We start from the raw sequence: 18076 nt of genomic DNA, 5'->3' as shown, positions 1-18076 counted from the left end.
GCCCTCCCTGCTGGGTCTGCCCTGTGCTGTTGCCACGTCTTCTCACTGATTCTCTCAGCTGCCCTGTGTCACCGCAGAGTGTCCCCGATTGTCCGTGGGTCTGCACCTTCTAGGTAGATGGTGAGAATATCCAGCAGCATCTGTTTGGGAGATTCGGCACTTAACTCAGTAACAAGTGAATTTTGTTTTTCTCTTCACATACTTGGTTTTACGTTTCTTCTTAAGATTTAAAACTTAGGTTTTGTGAAGTGGGCTGAGGGAGGCAGATGGCGGCACGAGCCCACGGTCATGGTGCAGCCCTGGCTTGAGTGCGGCAGCACAGCTCGCTGGGCGGTAGCTGTCTGCGAGACGCCAGGTGCTGGCGGCCAGGGCACCCATTCTGGTTGGGGGCACATTACTGATGGGGCTGAGGGGGGCGCGTCCTGACCTCTGAGCCGCCAAGACTGTGCACTTGGCATTCAGATTTACAATATCTGGTTTTTAAATTCCTTTTTCCTCTTGGAAAGGCATGACGCAGGCCATAAGTATTCCAGACAGGATTTAATAGGGGATTCTAATAGGTTTGCTTATCAAAGTAGAATAAATGAGTTCAGTAAATGTGCCAGTGACTTCTCAGAGCTAACCAGCTGCCTTTAGCTGAAGAGCGAGCCGGTAACGCTGTGTGGCATTGAAAATGATGACCTGAGGATAAAGCCACCACTTGGTGTAATTACTTGGCGGTCAGAGTGTTTCTCCATCGTAACGTGTGCGCTCAGGCTTTGCTGTCTGTGTCTGCTTGACGCTGGAGGCCCAGAACCTGAAGGAGTTGACATCAGCACGAGCTCCTTCGTGTGCCCGATGGTTTCTGGTCAGAGCTGCTCTGTTCTGGGAGCCTCAGTGGTGTCACTGTGTCTTTGCAGCCTGTCACAGCCCCACAGCACTCACAGGGAAGCTTCTAGGCCCACTGCAGGCGGTGGCCTGGGTGCCCGGAGAGCCCCCGGGGCAGGCGGGAAGGACTGCAGGGTCCAGCTTGGCGCGGAGGTCCTGGGCCCTCCCTGGCTGGGGGCTCCGCTGGAGGTGGGTGATTGCACTGCAAGAAGGCAGGGTTCTCATGAGCTGAGCACACGCCCCAGCCTTCCCCACGGTCGAGCAGGTGAAGGGCAGGACCCAGCTGAGACCCTGCTCCTGTCGGCGCTCTCCCCAGTCACGGAGTTGTAAGCAGGGCTGTGCTGGAGGCAGGCACCACGGTGAGGGGGCCTCACTCCTCGTCTCCGGTGCGTGTGCAGGTGCAGTGCAGGGGCCTGGCTCACCCTCCCTGCTCTGCCCTCCGAGCCCGTAACCTCGTCCTCTGGGGAGACGACAGCCCGCTGCCGCGCTGCCCAAGCGGATGGCCTGGCAGAGGGAGCTGAAGGAGTGCCGCCCTGCCAGCCTCTGCCCTGTCCCTCCCGCTGTCCTGCTGGCCGCCTCCCCACGACTGTGCTTTCGGCGCCCTGACTGTGCAGGTCCCTAAATGTTCAGGCCTAAGCACAGGCGCCCTCTCATGGGCACCCCTCCCAGACTCGGGGGTGACTCGGTGGCCTGGCGCATTCTACAACGATGCCCCCCATGCACTGTAAAGTGTGCTCCCGGCGAGAGCTGAATCCCCGTTAGGGGTTGTCCCCTCGGAGGACGGGACAGGATGGGATGGCCAGGGTGCCTCTCCCTCCCGTCACCCGCCCCGCGAGCCTCAGCGCTGTTGTGGGTTGGTCCAGCTGCAGTCCCATGTTGGACATGAAGCGGGTTGAATGCACGTCCCGTGGAAGCTGTGCTGGATTGTGTGTGTGCTCACGGAGCGGGGTCTGGGCACCATTCATGTGGGCGACGTTTTCACTCCCCCAGGAGGGGCCATGCCTGGACACTTAGCTGATGTGTGAGCCCTGACTCTTGCCCTTTCTCAGGTGGATGACATCCTAGGAGAAGGCAGTGACGACAGCGACAGCGAAAAGAAGAAGCAGGAAGAGCAGGAGGAGGAGCGGGACAAGGGGCCTCAGCCCAGGGAGCCCAGGACCCCAAGGGCCCAGAGGGAGCACACGCTCGACTTGAAGCCACCCAGCGAAAGGAGCACGTTGGATGGCCGGGGCCCCAGGTGAGGGGGTGCAAGGGCCCGAGGGAGGGGAAGCGACGTGAGGATGGGCAGATGCGTGCCCTGGGGTGGCGGGCAGCTTCCGTCCTCAGTTCTCAGAGGTCACGCTCGCTCGCTCGCACCCCCAGCCCTGTCTCCACACGGCTCACAGCACACCCTGCTGCCGGATCGTTGGCAGCCAGGGGAGACCCGAAGACGTGTGTGTGGGCGGTGCTGAGGGCACAGCTCAGTCTTCTGCTTTCTGAGACGTGAAATCACATGGGAGTCTCCCAACTTGAACATTCTCAGGATGGTACGTTCGTGGTGGCAGGTCTGTGTGAGTTCAGATGTTTATGCTTCACAGGTGCTTTGTGTGTGTCTTGTGAGTGGTGACGTGTTTACACGTGTGACCCAAACAGCCCCCAGGCTGCGCGTTGAGCTTCCCCCTTCAGTCCGGGCCTGTCTGGGGGGCTCCTGGCTCCCGTTGTCAACAGTGGGCACAGGCACGTGCGGGAGCCCCTGGGCTGAGGCCGGCTCGACCCCGGCTGACTCTTCGTGCTTCCACGGCAGCCCCACGGTGACGCGTGTTTCCCCAGAACCGCGTCCGGATGCCTTTGGGGCTCTGCGTGCGCTGAGTGTCTCCATGGCCCATCTGGTCTGACTTGTGAGCTGAGGGTGAGCAGGCGAGAGTGTGGCTTACGCTTCCTCTGACAAAACAGGGTTGGGCCGGAAATTCCATCAACAGATGCAGACATAGATGGCCCCTGTTCCATGTGCAAGAATTTCTCAGAGAAAATGAGTTGGTTTGCCGCTGTGCAGGAAACACGCAGTCTCTGGGGCAGCCACTGTATTGAGCTGCTGGGAAGCAGGGCCTGCCAGCCTTAGGGGGACACTCACTGTCAGGACGCAACTTGGACTCTGTGTTGGGTGGTGACAGGCCACACACGCTCACTCTACTCGCTGTGTCTTGGTCTCTGAGGGAGGGAGCTAAGGAGCGGTGCCTCTCAGGCGTGACCCCCGGCTCTGAGCCTCTGGATTGCTTTACTGGCAGCGCCCCCAACATGAGGTGCCTGCTCACTGGTTTCTAGCGTGCTCTGGTTAAGCGTTTCTTAATCTCGAAGCATTTTCTCATCAAACAAAAAGAAACTCGAAGCGTTTTTCAAAGACTCAGAAAGGACTGGCTGAACCCACAGGGTCTTTCCTCTCCTGCAGGCAGTGGTGGGAGTGGGGCTCGGACTGAGCAGAGCGCGGGGGCCAGCGTCCTCTGTTTCTGTTGTACGAGATTCCGCACACAAATGAAACAAGTCAGGACTGCGCTGGGATGGCACCTCTGCTTGGATGAGGTCGGGGTGGAGGCAGCAGCATCTGGGTTCAGTCCCATGTCGCTTGGCTGCCCTGCCCATCTGTTGTCAGCCCAACCCCAGCGGAGACGTTTCCCCAGCGTCTTCCCCCAGCATCGTGGAGGCCGTTCTCTTAAGTGCCAGTGGGGCAGCCGGACACGTCCGTGGGCTGCACTGGGCTCCTGAGCCTCAGAGCCCGGGGTGGGGTTGGGGGTGGGAGGGAGCCGGACGTTGGAAGGAGCCCCCGTCCTTCCTGTATCGTCCTCGTCCTGCAGCCACTGTTTATTGGTCTGAGAATCTGAGGGCTCACTGGGGCGTCCTCGGCCCTTTACGCTGTCAGAGCTCCCTTTTGCTAGTCACCATGAGCAGCTTTCCTTGCCTTTCTGTGCCACTGACCTCTGACCTGGGCTCCACATGGGCTGGGACAACACGGGTTTGGCCAGTGCGCTTTCCTAGTGAGAGTCCATTCTAGTAGAACCAGAAGTATGGATTTTTAACAATTTTAACCAGTAATGTTTTATTGGAAATTAAGTGAAACGTGCTTTGGGTTCTCTTTTGTGCTTGTGGCTCATTTCAGTCGTGGTGGTTTTTCCCTGGGGGGTGACACGCGTGTCTGTGGGCAGCACATCTTGCCGATCCAGGCCACATCATCCTGAGGAATCGGAGTGTCGCTGAACTTGACGGCGAGTTTTCGTGGATGGGGGGGAAAGGGTCCTTTTTCTTCTCTGCCAAGAATGGACTTGTTCTTTCAGATCAGCTGCAGTAAATGCCTGTCCTGTCTGTGTGCAGTGCTCAGGCGACCACGAGAGCGCTGCATGTGTGGAGTGTGTGGACACACCACAGTAGCCCCACATGCAGCAGCCTGAGGGCACCTGCTGGGTCCCTGGAGTGCCGGCTGCAGAAGCGACCTTGACGTGACAGTCAGCGGGCAAGGGAAAACAGCGGTGTCTCGTTGCCTGCCGAGGCTGTGACGTAGAGGTCAAAGGATGGGAGTGACAGTTCTCCATTGTCCGTGGACGTTCATGGCACCAGGGTTCCTCACCGATGACTGTGCTCCGAGAGCAAGACAGTTACAGCCGTGGCCGTTGCCATCCACAAGGAGACCGCTCCCGTAAATAGGGAGACCAGGCCACTTCTAGAGGCCGAGGTCCTCACACGTGGGTCGTGCACAGAGCATGTTTCAGTGAGGGGTGACAGCCGAGCCAGATACGGGGGACAGTGTCATTTCTAAAGTGGACGAAACGTAAAAACTCCATATAGTGTGTTACCTGGGAAAGCCACGGCTCCTTGCGCAGCATGGCAATTGTGGGCTTCTGGGATGCTTCTGCTGTCACCTGCTCACACTTCACTGCGACAGCGGGAAGGTGGACATTGAACGTGTCCCCTGGGCACTGGCAGCGCTGCGACTGAGGGGCTGCACCCAGGAGGGTGAGTCCCCTCTGTGCCCACACGAGGGGTGTGCTCGTGGCCTGACCTGCTGCTTCTCTTTCATGCTCTGTGGCTGTCCGTCATTTTTGTGTGTACAGTTTGTATTCAGCCTGCTTCCAACTTGTTTCCAGTCTCCTGCTGTCACAAACAGTGCTGCGATGGGTGGCCCTGTGCACCGATCATTTACTTGTGTGACTTTATCAAGTAAATTCCTAAACGCAGGATGCCAGGTCAGAGGTGGTGGCACCTGTAACCTGACGGCTGCGCTCCCGTCAGAACAGGTGACAGTGCTCATTTTCCACACCTTCCACAGCACATGACAAATAAAAAGTGGTGTCATTGTTTTCATGTGGGGACAGCGACTTCACCAAAACAGTCCAGCCAGTCACTAAACAGCAACAGTTGACAGGCCCCAGGGAGCAGGGAGACCAGGACTAGAGCTGGTACATCATAGGAACTAAAATGTCCAGCTTCCAGTGAAAAAGAAATTGTGAGACGTGCCAAGAGATAGAAGAGTGTGACCCACACACGAGGGAAAGCCGATGAGCAAAGCTACCTGTGACGGCGAGCAGGTGACAAGGTTCACCGTAGGACCGCAGAGGAGGAGGTGCGTGGACAAGGCCTCTTCAGGGAGATAGTACCAGACGAATCCTGGATAGAAAGGCATAATGACTAAATGAAAAGTTCACCAGGGGAGCCCAGTAGGAGATTGGAACCAGCAGGAGAATTAGCAAGCTTGGAGCTAGAGGAGCAGCGGTCATGTGGTAAAAAGAATGGAGAGGAAGGCAGTGTCCGCTGTGGTCACCATTAGACCCCAGCGCATGGCAGGGGTGCCGAGGACAGCAGAGAGGAAGGGGGCGGGGAAAGGTGGTGGCCGGAAACCTCCCGAATCTGAGGGGAAGATCTAACACATCCCGGAAGCTCCGCGAACTCCGAGTAAGCTCACAGCCCCAGGCAGACACACGCCCGGCACAAGTGCGGGGAGCCAAAGACAAGGAGAAAACGCCGTGGGTTTCCAGAGGAACCTGGAGGAAGAACAGGCTTCTCACCGGCAGCGGGGGCGTACACAAAATGTTCAAGGAAATCGTCAGCCGAGAGTCCAGCAAAGCTACCAAAATGACATTCCAGCTAAAAACAGGATTTGCTGCAGCCGGCACGCCTCACAGGAAACGCTAAAGGAAGCTCTTCCACAGACGTCAGAACCCACGCCAAGAACACGGCCCTGGTGTGGGGGCGCACACGCGCGATTAGCCGACGGTGTGATTGCATGTTTTTCTCCACTCGTCACTTAACTGGATTCAAAAGCAGATGTGTACGGTTACGTGCACATAGTGGTGTTGGGCCTAGAGCGTGTGGGAAGGTACTGTGACGGAGGGCGCAGAGGACCAGGTGTGGGGAAGGTGGTGAGGAGAAGGCTGACGTGACGAGCCCTGAGTCCTGCTTTCCTCCCTCACGTCTCTTATAAAGGAACAGTTGTGACCTGGGACACAGACACACACAGTCTGCGGAAGAGTCACAACACAGAAAAGCAGGCAGGGGCCAGAGCTGTGGCAGTGACGTTTCTGCCTGTGGTCGACTAGTGACGTGCCGTCTGTGTGGCCCTGCGCCCTGGACGTGATGGAACAACATCCCGTCACTGAACGCATGGGAAAGCGGGAAAGGGGCAGAGGGGCCGCTCGGTGAGGGCCAAGAAACAGTGAAATGCTGAGAAATCAGGGCAGCCGCTGTCAGACTCTCAGACGTGAGCCAAGTCTGCCGCCTACAAGACACACTCAGTTCAGCTACACGGGCACCAAAAGGGAGATGCGGACATGCAGACAGCCCCCAGGCAGGCAGGGCCCTCAGGCTGACAGCAGACAGAGCGGACGGGGCAACAGCGTGTCACGGGAGGAGCCGTGGAGGTGCAACAGTGTGAACGGTGCGCTGGAGAAAAACCAGCGACCGTTGGCTGTCGCGTGCGGCAGGACCGGCAGGGGCGTGGAGGACGTGAGCAGCACAACCCCGACAACTCACAGACCAGCCCTCCAGTCCCCAGGGACGCGCAGCAGTGGCCGAAGCCATCCTGGGAGCGGCGGGTCAGCACGGCGGTGGTGCAGTGGACCCGAGAGCCCATGAGCCCACACGTGCACGGTCAGCTGGTGTCTGGCGGGCGCCAACTTCCTGGGAAGAGCTGAGCACGCCGCCTGCAGGAGCAGACAGACTGCCCAGGAGCAGCCGCCTCTGGGGTCTTCCCTCGGCCACCAGACGCACAGATGTATGTCCCTGCTGTGGTCACTTCCGTGAGAAATCTCTGCTCAGAAGCCCCTTTACACCAGTTTTTATTGGGACGTTAAATTCTGTTTTCGTCACTTCAGAAGTACATTAATTGAGCATTCTTTAAACCTTAATTTCAGATATTAATAGCAGAAAGCTCACTTTTCACATCAGCTTTGAGCCCAACTCCTCAGTTTTCTATAACAAAACTCAAGACTGTTTCTTTAATAGAAAATACTATTTATTCCCATTACCGCGAAATGCTCTATTCTGAGTCCCCACCTGCAGGTGACGCACAGAAGGGCTCAGAGGGGACCTGCTGTGCCGAGGACGAGCTGGGGCTCAGATGTGGAGGGAACTCTCCCGGCATCCCTGGCCTCGTCTCACAAATAAGTTACGTGGTTTTCCTAAGAGCAGCATTCACATTTCAGATTCTTGGTGTGCTGTAGTGTGTGCATGTGTGTTACATGTATGTGCTGTGTCTACTCCGTGTTGTAGATTTATACACATTACATGCATCACGTCTTGCATGTGCCGTCTGCACCTGGTTCTGTGTAATACACGTCCCAGGTAATGGCCACCATCACCGCACATGTGGGGCTGATACTACCCAGCTCCCCCGTCGGGAAACTCAGGACGGGTTCGTCGGGCACCATTTCTAGTGTGTGGCTGAGTCCCCTCGGCACATGGGACACCTGGCAGCCTGTGAGGGCCTTGGAGGGAGCCGCGAACCGGTCATGAGCTAGTCGGACTCGCTGCTTCGGCCGTTTCCCGGGCTCATTCTGGTCAAAGCTGCCGTGTCACCACTGGGGCCGAACCGTCTGCAATGGCTCGTCGCATAGGGTCACCACTGCGCTGGCTACGTAACGTGCTGCCCTGGACTTCGTGCTTCGTGGGGTATTAGCTGTGACGACTGCCTGAGCGAGTGGCCACTGTGAGTCCATGGGACAGCACCAGGGCTGAGACCGCGACCATGAGCACAGCGGGGACCCCGGGAGACGGCCTGTGTCACGGGCTCCCTCACACTCGCTGGTCCTTCATGCTGCGTCCGCGGCTGTGCTGGCAGGATGGTGTTTGTATGGGCTCTTAGATGGAAGCGTCATCGTGGGAGCTGTGACCCTGCACGACAGCTGTCTGTCGTGTGTGGACAGGACGCCGTCCTCAGTGGGAAGTACAAGAGCGGTTCTGGGCCTGGACTAGTGTGTCCCCTCCTAGCCCATTGCTGGCCTCTCGTCTACCCGACAGGTGACGTCCACCTTCTGTGTGGGCGGCCTCGAGGCCTTGTGCCGTGCAGGTCCTGGCCTGTCTCCGGGAGGCCGGGCCAGCTCTGGGGCCTCCTGCTCCTCTGCCCTCCTCTCTCTCTTGCCCTGGTGACAGGTGTTGTCCTGTCTGTCCACTGCAGGTCCTTTGTTGTGGTTTCATGACTTCCTGTTGCATCACCGACTGCCAGTGTTGTTTTCTCCAGCAGCATTGCTGGACTTCAGTCGTCCCCACATCGCGGTGCTTTGAAATGCAGAGCCTGGCGGTGAAGGAAGCGAGGGAGCTTGTGTGTCCTGGTCCCAGGTTGGGTGGCTCCACGTTTGTCCTCGACCATGGAAGCCCCGTTGCGAGTGGCTGAATGACGTGCGTGTGTGTGCTTGTCTTCCAGAGGCCACAAGAGAAAGCTGAACGAGGAGGACGCTGCCAGCGAGTCCAGCAGGGGCTCCAGCTGTGAGGACGAGGGGAGCAGCTCAGAGGCGGACGAGATGGCCGCGGCGCTCGAGGCGGAGCTCGACCTCATGTGACGTGCATGGCGCCACCTCCCTCCCGTGCCGGCCCGCGACAGGTTTTCTTTTCCCAGAAGGACGTGTATATTTGCAGAGCTCCACATACAGAAACATTATTTTGCAGAAGTAGGTGTTTTTAGAAGTTTTCCATGGGAAAGATGGGGAAGCACTGCGCCCTGCCTAAGACCTGCCGCCCCGCGGAGCACAGCCCGGAGCTGGGCCGGGCGCTGGCCGGGTGTGGGGTGCCCTCGGGTGGCCCTCTCCTGGCCACGCGCAGAGCCCTGTGGGGATGGCCGGGCATCCTGTGCTCTCAGAGCCGAAGCCCCCGGGATGGAGAGCGTCTCCAGGTGAGGCAGGGCACTGTGTGGGCGGGCCCGTGAGCCCTGCTGTCCTCAGGTCCCTGGAGCTCTGCTGGTGACCAGGTTCCAGCACAGGGTCTACTCCACACAGCCTGGCCGTCCGCTCCGTAGACAGAGCTGATGTAAAGTTTTGTATATCTGTTTCGTATTTGACCCACCAACAGCTTTTTCTTTCATTTAATAAAAATCCTTTTTGTAAGCTCTGCTGTCCGGTGCATCCGTCCTGGGGGACCCAGCTTACGCCCTGAGCTCTCGCGTGTGCTGGGCGAGCCCCCCCAAGCACATCCCCGTCACAGAGATTGTAGAGCAGGGAACTCAATGTGCCGGCAGGTTCCAGGTGAGCTGCCCAGCCTCGGGGACTTAAGTAGGGAGGGAGGTGCCTGCCTCGTGCTCGTCAGCGGTCCCGAGGCTGTCGGTCTGGTCGCTACAGCGCTAGGAAAGCAGAACCTCATCGTTGTTTCTAATTGTTGGATTTATGAGAACTGGCTCTAGGGATCTGCGGGCACAGGGCTGGGCCGACCGGCATCCTCACTAGCACGTTACAGAATCGGGTTCATCACATGCGGCACGAGACCAGCGTGAGGTTGGTCTCACGCTGTCCCATTGTCCACGTCCCGTTGTCCCGAGACCTCTGGGCTGGCGGCGGGGAACCTCTTCCTCCGTGATCCCTGCTGGCTTCGAGCCTGGTGGAGGAACCCAGCGGCCAGGGCGTGCCCAGCAGGGTGTCGGTGCCTGGGGCAGCCACCAGGCCATGCTCCGACGTGGCAGCAGCAGGAGTCGCTTCTCCAAGCAGCGAGGGCTGCTCTCCTGCCCAGTGGCATTTGTTGCTGAACACAGTGCCCCCTGGGACAGGAGAGGGAGTCGCCTGAACTGGTACAACTGAAGCCTCCCAGAGTGTCATCGTTCAGGGAACTCCTCTGACTTGGGGGAGGGAGGTGGCGGGCCTGGTGGCTCCAGTGCCATTCTGCATGGCCAGGTGTGGTTCGCTGTGGCAGGTCCCAGGCACCTGGCCGGCCCCAAGCCATCCCAGTCCCCGCCCTTCTGGGCCTCTCCCTGGAGAAGCTCCTTCCTGGGAGGGGCTCAGGCAAACCCATTGGCACACAAGCTGCTGCTTTAAGGTGGTTTTAGGAACTGCACACGTCTAGTGAGCTCAGCTCCAGGAGTCGCGATTCTGCAGCAAACAAATTCACGTTCCTCCAGGAGTTTTTGCATTGGTGATACCTGTGCCCAACCTTCTGGTGAAGTCTGTTTTGTTTTCAGTTTGTGTTTGGCGAGGTAAAGCTCAGCGTCACCAGCAAGTGATGGAGGAAGCCCGCCTCACAGCTGCCGGTGCAGGCACTGGTCCTCGCTCGTCACGGGTCCTCCCACCTGTCACTCAGTTCCCCTGGGGGGAGGTTTCCCAGTCACTGAAGGAGAGGGGACGCAACCACGCCATGCTGGGCAGAGTGGCTGCTTTGAGCATTAACTCTGGGTGCCCCAGAGAGGTCTGCCATGCGAGTGCCACCAGAGGCGACACTGCGGCAAGGTTGGAAAGGAAGAGGTTCAGGTCCCAGCTCAGCCACTTTTCAGCACGTTCCTCACCCCTGAGGCCAAGTTCCCTGGTCCACAAAATGGACACAGTAACGGACGTTTAAGGATTAAAACGTGACACGAGGCCGTATGCGGAGCAGGTAGGGGAGGTTGCTCGGGAGCAGAACTGACCCAGCTCCTCACAGCACGAGGCGGATGTGGGGTTGTAACGGTTCACACCGATCAGGCACTGTCGCGGTCACTGTCATCACTATAACGACCATGGCATTGGATCAGCCATCAGGCTCCACCAGCACACGCGCACACGCGTGTTCACACAGGCACACACACGGAGCACACCAGCACATGTATACACAGCACCACTCGAATTGATGGGTTCCTGACCTGGAACGCCCTGAGCCCCGGCCGCCCCCGCCCCAGCCGGATGGAACAATCCGCGTGGAAACGAGAGCTGCTGACGGTCTGGCCTTTGACTCTGAGTGGGCCCAGCAGCGTGGCTGACACGGCGCATTCTCTCAGGTGGGGCAAGGTTCTAAGGTGGTGTGGCATTGCAGGGCTTCAGTGTGCTCCAGGACACTCAGGACAGCTGCCTCCAGACTCCCATCTACCCGGAGATGATAGTGCTCCAGAAAAGTCAGTCAGACTTGAGACAGAACTCAGAAAGGGGACGTCCTGGCCTCTTGTTGGTGTTGTGGGGAGGGCCACCTGGGGATCAAGGTCAGGACCAACCCAGCTCACGCCATGGATGAGGTGCCTCGGGAAGCCCGTGTCCTGGTGGTCACCTGATGTGCCTGGCAGCCCTGCAGAGTCTGAGCATGGTGGGTGAGGGTATGTGCCAGGGTATGTGCCACCCAGGGTATGTGCCACCCAGGGCATGTCAGGACTCTTCTTGGCCTGGCAGACCCGCCGTGGCCCTTCTCTACGGATGGTCTCAATTCCAAACGATATGCCCAGTTCACCTCACACTCAGCGTTGGGCCAGGCGCTGGGTCCCTGGGCAGACACATCCCCGCCCAGCACACAGGCCAGTGGAGAGACACTCGGAGGCAGGTGCTGTCCAGTTGCATTTCTTTGGCCTGCTGCCCAGCTCTGCCCACAAGCATCATTGCTAAGAAGGGAAATGGACACTCGAGGCCAGCTGGTGTCCTCTGGGGGTAAGGGGACAGCAAGTGGCCCCCTGGAGGCTCTGCCCAGCTGGGCCTGGCCCTGCAGAAAGCCATGAGGCAGCACAGTGCCCAGCAGGTCCCCCCGGAAGAGAGGCAGGCGAGGGAAGCAGCCAGAGGAGAGGGCCTTCCTCCACGGGCCCCTCCCAGGAGACGCCAGGTGCTGGGCAAAGGGCACATGGGACAGCTGTGACGAGCACCCGTAAGCAGGACTGTAAAGGTCCCCAGGGACGCGAACGTGCCCAGATGTGCCCAGCCCCGCGCCCACGCGGGCACGCGGTGTGGGGAACAGGCCCTGTGTGATGAGACGCCCAGAGAGCCCTGCTATCTGGAAACGGCCCTGCGGCTGCGGTGCTCAGGTCATCTGTCTTTACACGGACGTTCAGGGAGGAAGAGAAGCTGATGCCCAGGCACAGACACCCACTAGGGCGTTGGCCTTGGGTGACAAAGTGCAGCCGCATTCAGAGGACAAACTGATGCCACCATGAGACAGCTGACTTCCAATGAACTGCTGAATTGCGACGTGACTGAGCAGCGTGGCTGGGGGTTGAGAGGGCCATCCACTCCCCCACTCTGGCGGAGACTGCTTCCTGCGCCTGAGGACCTGGCTCGCTGTGACCCCTGCCATCTTGCTTTGGGGGAGGGGGCCCTGTATGGACACCTCTTGTCACTTGAGAACGCCACGTCTTCAACTGCTGTAAGTTCAGACTTCACAGTCGATGTTTGCAGCAATTAAGGAAGATTGCTTGCTTGCTCGTACAGTTAACGAGTGTTTATTGGTGCCGCCGTGCGCAAGGCCGATGGGCCTGAGACGGTCTGTGGGGGAGCGATGTGTCATCGCACAGCAGGCCCACAGCAGTCCTGCAGCTACTGCTGGGCGGCGCTGACCCTCCGCGGTTTCCGGGGGACGTGTATCCTCCACGTACAAGTGAGCAAGACAGGCCCCAGGCACACACGGCCACCAGGCTCCGTCCCGTAATTCTGATCGCAGGCTGGGGGCTGAGGATGGCCCTGATGACGGGTGAGTTTTGAGTCTGGTTTTAAACGTAAAAATTGAGCTGCCACGTGGACGTGCTCAGAACAGGGACAGAGCCCAGGAGAGGGTGTGGACTCCGTGCAGCGTCGGCGAGTGGGGGAGGCCCTGGGGAGCTCGGGGCTGGTGGGGTGCACACGCCCAGGACGAAGAAGCTGGGCTGACACACGGGAAGACCAGGTGCCTTCCGCCTGCGACACACACTCATCCTGCGGGAGGACCCCACTGCCCTGCAGGGCAGCCCAGGGGCCGGGCTGGGAGCTGCCCTGCTTTCTGCCCCCGCACCACCTTCCTGGGAGTCTGTGAAGGCTAACCTCTTTCCAGAAAGTTCCCTAGTGTTCACTGGCTAGGCCACATGTGGAAACCAGCGGGAGGGCTGCGCTGCCGTGAACCAGTCGGGGCGGGGGTGGCGGGGCTCAGGGCTCTGCTCAGCTTCCCTGTGAAACGCGGGTCTGCAGCCCTCAGCAATCACCACGCCCAAGAGGAACGGGAACCTCTTGCACGGCCCAGCCACAGGTGAGACCTCTTGTGGCGAGGTCTGGGTTGGGACGCACTCAGCCATCACTGGGGGGGAGGGGGTAGCATAAGCTGATTGGAGTTAACCTCCCCCCTGCGCTGGTCGCAGGCCCACACGGTCACCTGTGTTGAGCAAAGATAACGAGAAAATGCAGGACTGATGAGCTTTGTTCGTTAATACACTTTTGCCAGGAAGTTTATGAGAGGCAGTCTGCAGTGCTGGCTGTTTAACGTGGCCGGTAAAGTGGTCCCCCGACACCCCCGCCTGCACTGGCCCCGAGCCGCCTGGGATGAGCAAAGGTGCTCAATCAACGCTTGTGACACATTCGCTTGCTCTGCTGGTCCCTTTATAGCCTCTTAAGAGCCTCTCTTCATAGAATCAAATAAAGGTAGAGCTGGAAAGACTGGAGGTGGGGGGGCCAAGCTTCTGGAACTTTCTCACGTTGGATCCTGGACGTCTTGTGAAAGGGTTGGGGTGGGGCCTGAGAGTCCGTGCTGGCAGCAGCCCCCACTGGGCAGCGTAGCCCACCCACCTCCGGTCATTGGAGATGAGGGGCCAGGGCTCCAGAGCCCCCAGAACTCCCCAAACCGTGTCGCTCGCTAGTTGTCCCTGCTTCAGTCACCTTGCCTTCATCTGCCTGTCTTCTTACTGAACTTGTTACAGACTCGCAGCTCTTTTCAGTGCACTCATGTACATACACTCAGACAGACACCCCTACAGGCCACTCACCACACACACACAGATACTGGGCAAACCATGAGACTGGTGAGAAATCCCTGTGTGAACAAAATGGTGCCCAGAATATGTTGACATAATGACAGGACACGAAGCCTGCGGCCCAGAACTCGGGAGGCACATGTGCTCAGGGTTTGGGGCCTGAAGCTGTGGGCTGCTCTGGAACCGCCCCTCACAGCAGCACAGGCAGTGCCTGGCCAGCCGGCTGTCGAGTTAGCAAACGTCCCAGGTTCCAGACTGAGCAAACACCCGCCTTGACGAACACGGCACAGCACACGTGTGAGCACAGGCGCCACGTCCCCTGCAGCCTGCGCCCAGCGGTGGTCCTGCCACATCCTGGCCCGTCTTGGCCCCGTGTGTGTCCCTGCGTGCCGCTCCTTTGCTGCAGCACACACCTGCCTTTTCTGGGCACCAGCGTGTGTACCCTGCCAGTGGAAGGAAGCCGAGATGTCCATCCCTCTGTGGGGACACTGGAGCAGACTGGTCATGTGCAGTGTCCGTTTCAGAGGCTGCAGCTGAGGACGCTTATCCTTAGAGGTGACTGGGGGCACAGGGTGACCCCACCAAGTCCCGCCTCCTGGGTGGGGGCAGAGCTGGCAGGGAGCAGGGAGCCGACTTCGGGAGGTTTCTCCCCTCTGTTTCATAACAACACCCGTCTCCTGCAAGACCTGCTGCTACTCCCGAACCAGTGGGCTGTTGCATTTCCTTCTAAAACCCTGATTTTCAGTTGTATAACTTGGCCCAAGTCCAACATGACAAAAAAAAAAAATGTAAATCTAGCAGCATTTGGTGCTTTTTCCCAGCAGCCCCTGGTCTACTAATTGCTTTGGCTGCGCTGGCAGCCCTGGGAGCCGCGTCAGAGCAGAGTCTGGGGCCTGATCTCTGTGCCGTTAAAAGCGCGGGTGTCTCTTTATTTTTGGTTCTGGTAATTCTACTTCGTGGGTGTTGAGTGACAGGGAATTTTCCAGTCGTTCAACAGCAGATATAGAAAAATAAGTGAACGGGACAACCGCTCCAATCCAGGCCTCTGCCTGTCAGGCCTCTGTGCCGTGACTGACCAAGGGGCCGGAACCTCCAGGATGCACTCCCGTGAGCCGGCTGCCACAGGCCCTGGAGGGGCGATGGCCTGTGTTTCACCGGCTGACCTGCTCCGGCACCCGGCCAGTGCCCGGCACAGGGTGGGTCCTTGAAGACTACCTCCTAGAGAATCAATGAGCAGACAGGTCACCTGAACAAAACAGCATTTTTCTAGACGTCTCCCTTTGACAACACTGTCATGTGTTGGATGACTGGGCTTCAGAGTCACCCTGGCGCTGGCTGCTGGCGCTGGGAGCAGACCCGCCTGCCGCTTCTCACCTGGGCTTGGCCCTGCCAGCCAAGAGCTGATGGCACCCTGGTGATGTCACAGGAGATACTGCACAGGCTGGAGCCCATAACCCATCCCTGTGGTCACCCATCCAGAAGTCCCCAGAGAGCTGCAGGAGATGTAATGTCCGTATGTAAGTCACACGGATCTCAGAGCATTCCTACAAGGGCCACCACCCCACTGCTCTGTCCTACAAACACGTCTCCCCCTGTGGACTTGGCACTCCCGACACCAGGGACCCATCGGGCTCTCCTGCCATTTGAAAGGAACCTTCTCGTTTTCCATCCTCATACAGAGTCCTCCTGGGGGGGCCCTACAGGAAGGGCTGGGGCAAAACAAAGAGAGAATGAGACAAGATTTGTGCGGGGCCAGCAGATGGCAGGGAACCCAGCAGAGCCTGTCACCCTCCGACAAGTCTGCACGGGTCTGTCCCTGGACAGCACCATCCATGTAAGACCACTCTCACTTCTGAACCACTTGCCAGTTCGGAGTCCCACGGCTGCCCTCAGATTGGACGCAAGCTCACAGAGAGCAGTCCCACACAGGGTCACAGTCTGCCGATTTGTCGTAGGGGAAGGGCACAGATGGACAGCAGCCCAGGCACAGCACATGCAGAACTGGGGGGTGCCACACTCGGGGACTCCATGGTCCCTCCACGGAGCCCATCAGCGTTACTGCCCTGTGTCGGCGTGTGGCTCTGGGGGCCTAATCTCTGCACCATCACACTATCCACCTGCAACGTCACCCGTGACACCTATCTAAGGTCTGTCTCCCCCAAAATAGCAACTTCTTCCTGTGACGTTGCCAGGGTCACATTCTCTTCCTTGCAATGGCTAGTCAGCCCTGAGACAATTACAGTGAACCAGGGTCCTGTCTTTTCTGTCCTCCAAGGTGGACAGACAGGCTGACTGTCACCTTGTACCTGCTGGGAAGTCCCCTGGGAAGCCAGATTCCCTTCTTTCCCCCGACAGCATTTTGGTGTCTCTGTGGTCTTGGTGTTTTTCTAGTTGCACTTGGTCTGTATGGTCTCTGGTGGCAGCGATAGGATGGGTGGAAGCTAGGATAGGAGGAGATGACTTCAAAAGTCCAGGGGAGATAAAATGGGCAGGAGAGCTGCAGGAGGTTTTCATTCATCTGACAAAAAAAAGGGCTTCGGCAGAAATACCACATGAAAGACAGCGGATGACAGCAGATGAGCCGGTGTGTCACCTGGCCAGGAAGTGTATGGCACACCTGCCCCCCACGTCTGCTGGCTGCCAGACACCGGTGGCTCCTAACTGTGTGTTTGTGGCTCACTGTCCCGCCCATCAGAGCCGACGTGACTGCCCTGCAGAAGCAAAGCTGGAATGCGAGTTCCGTGGCACCAGCCGTCATGCTCTGCGGCTGATGGGAGCTGTGTGTCTTACACACCGCGGTTCTGCACACACACGTAAGAGGTGAGAAAAGCAGCAGTGGCTGAACACGTCGGAGCGCTCGGGTACTGGACAGCATGAGTGGACAGCTTGGTCAGGCTAAGGACAGCTGGGACAGCTATGGGACAGCTGAGCAGCTGGGAAAGCTGCTTGTCACGTGGCCTCACTTGACTGGGGCCGATCACATCCAGTCCCGACCTGGCTCAAGCAGTGCTGTCCCACAGAGGCCCTGCCAAGGAGTTCCCAGTGTCCCCGTCACCATGCTGTCTGCAGCCCAGGGCTCCCGAAGCGGTTTTGTCCAGGGCCCTTATCTTGTGACCAGAGCCCTTCTAGTGCTGTAGGCAGGACGAAAAACCCTAAATTGCTCAGATGTATCCCATGTGCTGAGAAAGGAGTCCATCCGAGCCGTTTCCCTGAGGCTGACTCGCAGGAAGTCACGTGGGGAGTTATGTTCTCTTGGTGGCAGATGCTAGCAGGATGGCCACAGATTGAAATGTTGTCAGAACTACAGGAACGCCTTGTAATTAAAATCAGGCCTTGAGGGTTGATAACGTTATTCCTCAGAAAGAACCAGAGCCGGCATGTGGCGCCTGGAGCTCACGCCCACGCAAGGCTCCCGTCGCCAGTGCTGTAATTAAAGACCCGCGTCTCTGGACACGGTGAAGTTGGACTTGTGCAAGGGGACTGTCAGCCAAGGTGCAAGGCTAAACATTCATCCAAGAAAAAAGTCAAACAATAGGACATTTCTACCTGGAATACCACACATGTGTTTAAGCAGTGGTCTTGCTGTTTATTTGGGGAGAAGGGACATATTTTTTTTAAGGTAAGTACAGGAATAATGGTGCCAAGTGCAAAATGACTGGCAGGGCCAGGTGACAGTCAGTCGTCTGAAGGAGGGAACGAGCACTGTGGGTGAGGCCCATGGGCCTGAGCGAAAGGGCTGCTGGGCCTGGAGGTGCCTTCAGGAGACCACCCGAGGTGGAAGGAGCGCTCACAGCAGCCAGGGGCAGAAAGCCACGGACTTGTCATGTCTGGCTGTTACTATGTTGAGGTGTGTTCCCTCTACACCCTCTTTGTTGAAAGTTGTTATCATAA

At 58.3% G+C, this 18076-nt stretch overlaps 1 protein-coding gene across 3 annotated transcripts in view; it reads left to right on the top strand.

The window, feature by feature from the left end:
* CTDP1 (CTD phosphatase subunit 1) overlaps positions 1-9423 on the top strand; it is a 40390-nt gene extending 30967 nt beyond the window's left edge. For all 3 annotated transcript variants that reach the window (XR_013995252.1, XM_081078275.1, XM_081078274.1), the window contains 2 exons: positions 1917-2104; positions 8750-9423. Coding sequence is in view for 2 of the 3 variants with exons in the window: in XM_081078275.1 (XP_080934401.1) it covers positions 1917-2104; positions 8750-8885 (324 nt within the window). In the remaining variant the exon portion in view is untranslated. The remainder of the gene's footprint in view (positions 1-1916; positions 2105-8749) is intronic.
* The last annotated feature ends 8653 nt before the right edge of the window (positions 9424-18076 follow it).

This window comes from Rhinolophus hipposideros (genome assembly GCF_964194185.1).
Source record: "Rhinolophus hipposideros genome assembly, chromosome: 17".
Classification (NCBI taxonomy): domain Eukaryota; kingdom Metazoa; phylum Chordata; class Mammalia; order Chiroptera; family Rhinolophidae; genus Rhinolophus; species Rhinolophus hipposideros.
This window is presented reverse-complemented; position numbering and strand designations above follow the sequence as displayed.